Genomic DNA, 9,153 nt, shown 5'->3' with positions numbered 1-9,153 from the left:
TTTAATGAGGGCTTTTTATTATTACCTTTACAGAGCAGTGTCACTGGTCCTGATGTGACCACACATTTCACTGTATTACCACTAATGTGACTCCGGTGGAAAAGGTCCAGGCAGCATCTCTGCTGCATCAGTGAGAAATTCTGTCCTGCTAGGGCTGCCCATCCCATGCTGCTCCTACCTCCTCCGGGGCTTCCCCTCAGCCAGTTCCCATCACGACCAGCTTTGATTGTCGGTGAGGGCACCAGCTCGCCCTCCTAGGCGCAGAGGGAGCGAGCCCAGATCATTTGCGGAGTCTTCAGTCACCGGCTAGGTTGTCGAAGTAATCATCATCAAGGTCCTCCACGATGTCCTCCTCCCCTTGGGCCAGCAGCTTGAGGTCGGCAGAGGACAGCCGCCTGGCATGGGCCGGATGCTTCAGGGTCCCCTCCGAGGTGGAGGGCCCCTCCTCACCTACCCCTGCGGGCAGAAAGAGCAGAGGTGTAAACCCCGTGCTGCTAGCAGGAGGGGGCGACCCATCGCTAATTAACGTGCAGCTCCCAGAGAGCGGCAGGGAGAGCCCTGCGGGGCTTCCGGAGCAGCGCCTGCTCCCATCCAGGCTGTGTGCGTGAGAAACGCAGTGTTCGAAGCAGGGAGGGAAGAGGGAGCCAAGCAGAGCTCCTAAGACCCTGAGCCCTCTCCTCCCAGTTCGCCTTAATCCAGCCGCTTTTCCCTCTACTGCTGATCTCATTTGGGGGTTGGAGCCACAGAGGCTCTGGACCCCAGCTGGAAAACTAACCCCAGGCTGAGCCCCAGGTCCCTGGGTAGTGCCTTCTCACGCCAGAACCTTGGGGGCCTGAAGCCTGGACTGCCTGACAGCAGGAGCTAACGCTAAAAACCAAAAACCAAAACCAAACCTGAGAGATAAAGCACAAGTGACCTCCTGGCCTCTCCCCACCCTCCGAGGGGGACAAACCTCAGTGGAAGCGATTGGCCCGTCACAGCCAGAAGCGCTGGGGGGGGGGGGGGCGGACTGCCGCCAGGAACCAGGCAGCTTTGGGAGAGACCGGCAAAGCAGGCACTGGAGCTTTCCTAAATTGCCCTTTGCTGCTCCTTTGCACGCAGCTCAGCTGAGGCCAGAACACAACCCTGCAGCGGGAGCCGGACCCGCCCGTGCGCTGTGCTCTGGGAGACAGGACCGCAGCGTGAGGATTTGTTTGGGGCTCAGCACCAGGCCAGCTCTGCTCCCGCAGCCTCAGGGGACGGGCCTCAAAGGCCTGGGGAAAGGTCCCGCTGGGACACACTAGTGCTCTACGTCAGTCAGCTGCCCCCCCCCCGCCAGCATTCCAGCCAGGTGGGGCCAGGGGAAAGAGCCCTTCTGGAGCAGACAGGAAAGTGCTCCCAGGCATCTTTGCCTTCGCAGCATTGTCCCGTCATGTATTTAATGCCCATCTAATCTGGGCACTGGCACTGGAGTGCGTGTGCCAAGCCTCAGCCATCTGCCATGCAGAATCAGATATGTTCTGGGCAATGCTCTGGCTTAGATGTCCCCTAGCTAGCACTGCAGCGGCTTCCTACCAGTGCCCGTAACACCTGGCTTTGGCCATGGCGGTTCTGGCTCTTCTGCCGCTCTGAGATGGTGCTCCAGCCCCCACGCTTACAGATGGCAACAATCCAGGCTAAGGTGCCATCAGGCGCGACAGGCCCGGCTTTGCTTTGCCAGCTGAGCAGCAGGTGTGACGTGGGTAACGCTGCCAGAAGAGAGACGCTGAGCATATGCCATGGGAGCAGAGAGACGTGGGGCCCTGGGCCTGAGCAAGACAAGCAACTGGCTGTGTCAGGTTCTAGCTGGCCCCTGGTGACCCAGCTCATGGTGGGCAGCTTGGGTCTCTTAGGTAGCACAGTTGGTATAAACTGCTGCTTATCCACTGGGGTCAGCCAGGGAGCAGGCCCTCTCGCCCCTCCGGGCACCAGCGGCTAACGGGAAAGCACAATCAGGACACAGGCAAGGAGCGATCACAGCATGGATGCAGCACTGGTCTGTGCACATGACCACCTCATCACTAACCGCTCCATGATCGCACCAGGCATCTCCGCTCCAACACCAACACCCCGGCAGCTTCGGCCAGCTGTGTTCCCCTCACGGAAGAGAACCGGTTGCTGGGGGTTAAGCATCACCACTGCTCTGTGCAGGTGAAGAGTTACGTGCTTGCTGCCTGGGTAGAGCCTGGAAACCAGGCCCTGGGGGGGTGGGGGGGGGGGGCGAGGCTGCGCAAAATTCCTTTGAGCCTCTCTGCAGGCGGCCCCTGAAAGGAGATGAAAGGGACCAGCAGCCTGTTCATCCCTCTGAAACCTCCAGCTCACGCTGCAGCCTGAGCCTGAACTGCAGGCGCGAGAGCCCTTCCCATGCCCCCGCCTGGAGCCGGGTGCCTTGCACACGGGGGCTCTTTGCCTTTCTCAGTGAGCTCCCAAAAACCAGGCTGGAGGATGGTCTTGAAACCTATAGACCCATCCACATTTCCCTTTCCTTGCCCCCCGCAATCAGCCTGGTCCCCCCCGGGCTGCTCACCGTCCGAGTCACTGGCTTCCTCTTCGTCGTCCTCGCTGCTCACGTCCGAAGCACTGGCCGGGCTCCCCACACATCCCTGCGCTTTCTTGGCCTTTGATTTTCCTGCAATTCATTTGGTTTTTTGGGTTACACACACATCCCTGCTGCGGTCCCTCGGGCAGTGGGAACCGGCAGGGAATCAGGGCCGTGTGCAACCTCCCTTGGGATGATGGGGCAGACAGGGAAGTGACAGGGACAGTACCAGAGCCACGTGCCCGCTGGCTAACGGCCAGGTGCTATGAGCGGCTGCACTGGAGAGGCCAACGCGAGGAAACTGAGTGCAGAGCTGCACAGACTCCCACACAGCTGCAAGGGGCAGGGAGTTCTGTCTGGGGCCAGGTGTGAGAGCCAAGGCCCAGGTCTGATTACTGGTAGGTATTCAGGTAGCGCACAGCTGCCCTGCCCGGCAGCTTCCAGGAGACAAGAGCTCCCCCCGGGGCTGGGGAGACAGGGAGGGACGCCCAGCAGGAAGAAATGGCCCTTACAGCGATGAACCAAAGGGAGAAAACTGGGAAGCACAAGGAGGTGATAAACCCTGAAACAGCGTCTGATCCCCTAGGCACTTGCAATCTGTGCGTCCCCGGGGGCGCCACCCCCTGCAAATGGGAAAAGCATCAGAGCCTAGTTCCTGGCATTGTCGTATAGCCCCCAACACCAGCCATCAACCTCCCACTAAACCCAGGGATTTAATGCCCCTCCAGCCCAGGCTGCCAGAGGAACTGTGTCTCCGTGTGCTGTGGGATGCCACCTGGCAATCCTGCCATGCACTGTTCTTCTGTCCATGCTCGCAACTCCCCAGCGCCAGCCGCTGACTTGTGCTACTCACTCAGCTGCATACAGAGACGTTGGTTGCGAGTGCTTCCCGCTGCCCCCTCCCCCTGAACCGAAACCGGGCTGCCTCTGGCCTCCATGCATCAGGCTTGCTGGGTACCGAGACAATCCGACTAATGGAGCTCAACCCTGCGTCCTGTCGCCAGGCAGCGCGCTCCCCCTGGGCGGCAGGCCAGGCAGAAGATGGATAGCCACGCTCCCCACCATACAAGATAATATTGATGGGCACCTGAGAAGCCTCTCTCTGCACACACAGGACTAGGCAGGAACAAAAGCTCACGCCCATTCATCACGGAGCGAGCGCAAAAGGAGCTGCCAGCGCTGGTTAGCGGCGCCGAGCACTGATCTGATAGAGACCAGAGGAGCCAGCTCAGCTCCTGAGCCCAGCTGTGCGCAGACCTGGCTACCAGCCTTTGATTGATTTCCTCACGTTTAGGCACTGGGCTCAGGGCAATCACCAAAAAACCCTCCCCTGCCGGCTCTTTGCAACAAAAGGATTTCAGCCACCTGCCGGGCTGCCTGCGCTCGACTCCTGTTAGCGAACATCTACCCTGGAGCTGGGAGCTCGAGGAGACAGACCTGTGCTACCTGCCCAGGTACATACCCCGGCTCTCAGCCAGGGCTGCTGGCCTCACTCGCCACCCCAGCTGCATTTCTACATCAAGTGCGCTAGCTCAGGTATGTCTGCCCGAGCCAGACCTTACAGCTCCAGCTCCATGGTAAACAGACCGTGCGAGTGACCTGTTTTACCACAGACGTCTGGCTCGAGCTCCCCCATTCCATGGCTCAAAACACCAACTTTTCAATCATTCCTGAGGGCAGGGGGGATCAGCACAGGGACGACCCAACTTGAATTCTGAGCTGGGTTATAACCTCACCACACAGCCCCCGCCAGGGGCAGCGCACAGCTCCCGGAGCAAGGCCCGAATCAAGCTTTGATCAGTCACCATCTGGTCCCTCTTGTGCCTTAGGGCACAGAAATAATCTGTGCCTGGCCTGGAGGTACAGACCGTGCATGGGGGGAGCAGTGGCCAGGAGGTGGAATCAAGGCTCAACCCAACTAGCCAGTCAGAAGGCCAATCCGCCGGTGAGGGGGAGTCCAGAGCCTCTTTGCCTTTGGGAAGCTGAACAGGGCAGCCAACAGCAGGCTAACCCTAAGCACCAGCATGGCGCCCGGATGCTGCATGCCGGCACAAAGCTTGCATAAAACAGAGGAGCAGCGATGCCTGCACTCTTCAGAGCCAGGAGCAATCTGCACACAATTCCTCCTCTGCCCCCCCCCCCCCCCCCCCCCCGCCTCCAGGAGTCCCTGCTGACTCCACTTGGAGATATTAGCCTGACTTTTAATTTAATACAATTTGGTCAAAAAGCGGGTGCTGTAAAGTCTGCATGAATCACTCTAATGATGAAGCTGTTACTGGTGCTGGGGGAGGGGGGCAGAGCTCAGACAGGACAGGAAATCCACCAGCGCTCCTGGGAACTTGCAGCCTTTCTGAAGAGTTGCCCGGCTTGGCTGCCAAACTAGCTGGTTGCAAAATGCATGTGGTTAAAGAAAAACCATCACCCGGCGAAGGCTGAACAAGGTTCCAAAGGGGCCTGGCTGTTCAGCTGGGTGAAGAAGACAGACAGTGTGTGAATAGTTAATACACCCCCAGTTTGGGAACAGATCTTCAGCCTCATGCTTCAAGCCCATCTCTAGCTATCAGAGATGAGAGTGAGACCTAACGTTGAGGGGGACGGGAGAGCAGATAACTCCCTACTGCAGGGCTCTTCCTCTGAAGCATCTGGTACTGGCCAGCGTCAGAGACAGGAGCCTGGACTAGCTGGACCATGGGTCTGATGCACTATGACAATTCTCACAGTCCTCTCACCTGGCGTCGCTGGGGCCCCTTCGTCCAGTGGAGCAGCTTAGCTCAAGGATTTGGTTCCTGGACATGACATGCAACAGGAGCACAGAGATACCCTTTCAGTCTACGTGCTGAGTTACACACACCCAAGGGCAATCTATTGCACCACTGAGCTCTGCCTCACACGAGAGATCATCTGCAAGATCCTTTAGTGCTGGGTCGACGTGAAACGAAGAATAAACACAGGGTGGAGGGGGGAAGCTGGCCTCAAACAAAGAAATTAAAGAAGATGTTCCACCCATTATCAAGGGATAAATCCCTCTGCAGCAGCTGGAGATAACTTTGCCTCCAACACACGTTTCTGATTAAGAGGCCAGAAATGCATTACACATAACTTCATTTTAAAACAAGTCCGTGTCTGTCTCCGTACACGTCACCTTTCCATAGCGCTCCCCCTCCCAGGATATCCAAAGCCCTCTCTGCACAGTGAACTCAGCCTTTTGAGCACTCTGGGAAGGCAGGGGAGCACTACTACTCCCGTTCTATACATGGGGAAACTGAGGCACAACAAAGGGCAGAGGCCCAATTTATGCTGTACCCATCGCCATGGTGCCAAGCCTCCTCCTTAGCCCATGCTGCTGTCAGGGAGACCAAAGAGCACTCAGCACCTTGCAGGACTGGACGAGAAGGGCCCGGCTTGCATCTGTCACTGACTTTGGATGCAGGTGGCCCTCAGGGAGATGCTCAAGGGCACATGGTAAGTGTTTGGAAGGGAGAGCTGGAGGACCCAGATGGCCAGAGATCACTTGGGTGGCTATACTGAACTAGACGTGTTCTCCCATGCACGTGGGCCACTCCCCAATGTGATAGCCAGACATGCCTGGGAAGAGGGAATTGCCAGAGCTAGGATTCCCTCCCATCACTCAGCAACCCAAACTCCCACCTTGGGTCTCACGCCCAGCGCCTGGAGAAGCGATCAGGCAAAGAGAGAGTGGGGTGGCTGGGAGGAGAAGTGACTGATGCATGAGTTGGAGGAATAAAATCCACATTTCTCAGCCTGCAACCCTGATGCAAATGCTTAGGCTGCCGCACAGGTGTGTGTATAGGGGGAGGACTCATACCTGTGCAGGAGACCAGCGCCAGGCAAACCTTGCAGTGGGATGTAAGCGGTGACACATGACGGCCACCATGGCGGCTGATACACTGGGGTTCAAACGGGGGACCTAGAAGCATACACCGCTCCAGCCGGAGCCACAGCTCTGTTGCTGCATCGCTACCAAACTAGTATGCCGTGCAGCCCCTCTCCACGGGGCTGTTTCACCCACCTAGATTACCGGCAGGCCCTTCGCAGGGCTCCCAGACATGCTTGCTAGCCCTGAATCTATTGCTTTCCCTGATCTGCCCCAAAACAGGGCCCCGGGGCCGGCTCCTTGTTGCCAGGGAGATGGGAGTGCCCCCTCCCCACACTCTGGAAATGCCGGCAGCTCTCCGAGGAAGGAGTTTATCAGACGCACAATTGCATTCTGCTTCCCTGTGCCCCTTCTTCCCTCACCTGCCCGCTCCCAGGGGCTTTACCAGGGACCAGGGATGGAGAGACTCAAACCCAATGAGTAGTGGGGGCTGGTTTTCTCACCCCCTTACACCATCCCAGAGACCTGGCATTAATAGAGGCCCCGATCCTGCGATTAGCTCCACTAGGGTGGGCTCTGCACCCACACAGGCCCCCAGGACCCCCAAAGGGGTCTGCCCGAGCAGCAGTCACTGCAGAATTGGGACCACCGCCTGTATCGGATACACAACATTCTTCTGGAACAGCGTCTCATCAAGCAAAGTCAAACCGAAAACCCAAGCAGAGAAAGAGATCGAAGCCAAGAGGAAGCAGGCAAACAGCTTCGAGGAGGACATTTCTGATAATCATCTCTTGTTATAATATAATCTATTCCCCCGCCTCTACCCAGCAACACTTGGGGTGACTAATTACCCAATAAAAGGAATAATCCCTCTTCCTACCCCCCATCCCAGACAACACACTGCCTATGGATTGCTTGGCTAATCCTGCATGCAGACGCACACGCCAGGAAATCTGCCAGCTCGAAGGGCCACGGTCACTCCTTTAACAAATGAAAACATCTGGACCACCCCACCCCCCCAACTGATGTAATATGCTTACGTGAGGGATAAACGAAGAAACCTGCTCAGGTTCATTAGAGGCATACCACCACCTAATGTGGACAGATTGCTCATTATGGCCCGGCCCGGAGAGAGAATGCAGCCACGCTCCCTTCTCACCATTAATTGCCTCATGACGAGGCAATCCAGCACCTCTCCCCGAGCCATTAATAATTTCCAGGAGCAACCGTCTTCCCTCCCAGAGAGCCGTCAGCTGGTAAATGAGAGGAATGTGGGCCACTGCGGCCCCCCCCCGCCCTAGACAGACAATCGATCAAATCCATGTGCCCCCTCCAGCCTCGCCCTCTGAAAACCAGTATGGTTCTGGGAGTGCTCAACCCACCCCCATTCCCTACCAGACCTTTCATGGCACCAAATGGCCCCTCTCCAGCCTGCCTTCCTCAGCAAGCACTGGTCCACCTAGCCCATGTAGCAGCCACCTTTCCTGCACCTCGGGCATTGTTCCAGCCCTGCAGAAGCTGGCAGGCAGTTGTACCACCACGGCTAAAACCAAAAGGGAGGCTCTTCCCTTTCACGCAGATGGTTTAACTGGTTAAAAACCAATACCAGAAGCTCCCTCTACCCCCCACCGCCCACCCCACCCCAAACATGCAGCTGTACCTGCTGCATGCACTGACGCTTGCCCGGCAACTTGCCTCACCAGGTTCAAATCAGGTATGAAGCAGAGAGATTTGCTGGTAGGGAAATCACAACAGAAGGAGTGTTCGGCGGTGGTGGTTTGATTTTATTCTGGGGGGGAGGTAGCCTAAACGAAGTCTGTTAGATTCCCAGGCAAACAAGTCAAAAATTTCACGTTTCCCTATGCAAAATCGACCACCAACTGATCTCAACGTGATTCAGCACCCAGGGCCATTCAACCTCCATCATCTTCCTCTGGGTCTTCCGTTGCAAAGAAGTCCAACTCCAGAGTGGAGACGAGCAAAAGTTGAACCTAATTTTACAGCCCCTGATTGACCTGACAGGAAGGGATGGGGGAGGGAGAATCATTAGGGTTGTGAAACTGAGGCACGGGGAAGGAGGATGGCAAACATTCACCGCGACACAGGTGTCGAGGGCGCTCAGCACCCTACATTCATGTCTCGTGTTTTATGCCTATAGTTAAGCGTAGGCACATACAGTCCCCTTCTCCAACACACAGGTACAGTCAGGTCTGTAATGTCTCGGATCTTACATAAAAATGGGGAAAAAAAGTTTGACCATATCAGCTGCAGAAAGTTGCTGAGTTCCACCATGCTCTGCTTGTAATCAACAGGGTTCCGGAACTGAGTGCTGATGGAAGCGAATTCCTGGCTAAAGACGAGACAAGACCAACCTTTGGGATTGGCTCTGGAGTATTTTCAGAGAGCTATTGTATCTTAATAGGCAAAAAGATAACACGCTGAACAATATCATATCCATACTATTCCACACACAACGCATGCTGCCATATTCATATGCAACACACAACACAAACCATATCCGTCCCCCTAAGTGACACTGAGAGAAACCCAAACAGGGTTTGATCAGATGCAGTATCCAAGAGTTATCACATTACAGACAGCACAATGCCATTTCAGTCTACTTAAATACGTCTCATCTCTCAGTTGCCCTGTATGTATCTAATTTGGGGGAAATGACTTTATACAGGAACACAAGAATAGACACACCCAACCAGACCACTGAGCTATCTGGGTCTGTATCTCTGCTCTGACAGTGGCCAGC

At 56.2% G+C, this 9,153-nt stretch overlaps 1 protein-coding gene across 3 annotated transcripts in view; it reads right to left on the bottom strand.

Annotated features, from left to right (window-relative positions):
• NOC2L (NOC2 like nucleolar associated transcriptional repressor) overlaps nt 1-9,153 on the bottom strand; it is a 79,512-nt gene continuing 70,359 nt past the window's right edge. For all 3 annotated transcript variants that reach the window (XM_050931414.1, XM_050931416.1, XM_050931415.1), the window contains exons 18-19: nt 2,546-2,647; nt 1-456 (exon numbers count right to left, since the gene is read on the bottom strand). In XM_050931414.1, the coding sequence (XP_050787371.1) occupies nt 296-456; nt 2,546-2,647 (263 nt within the window). In that variant the 3' untranslated portion in view covers nt 1-295. The remainder of the gene's footprint in view (nt 457-2,545; nt 2,648-9,153) is intronic.

Source organism: Gopherus flavomarginatus, chromosome 21 (genome assembly GCF_025201925.1).
Source record: "Gopherus flavomarginatus isolate rGopFla2 chromosome 21, rGopFla2.mat.asm, whole genome shotgun sequence".
Classification (NCBI taxonomy): Eukaryota; Metazoa; Chordata; order Testudines; family Testudinidae; genus Gopherus; species Gopherus flavomarginatus.
This window is presented reverse-complemented; position numbering and strand designations above follow the sequence as displayed.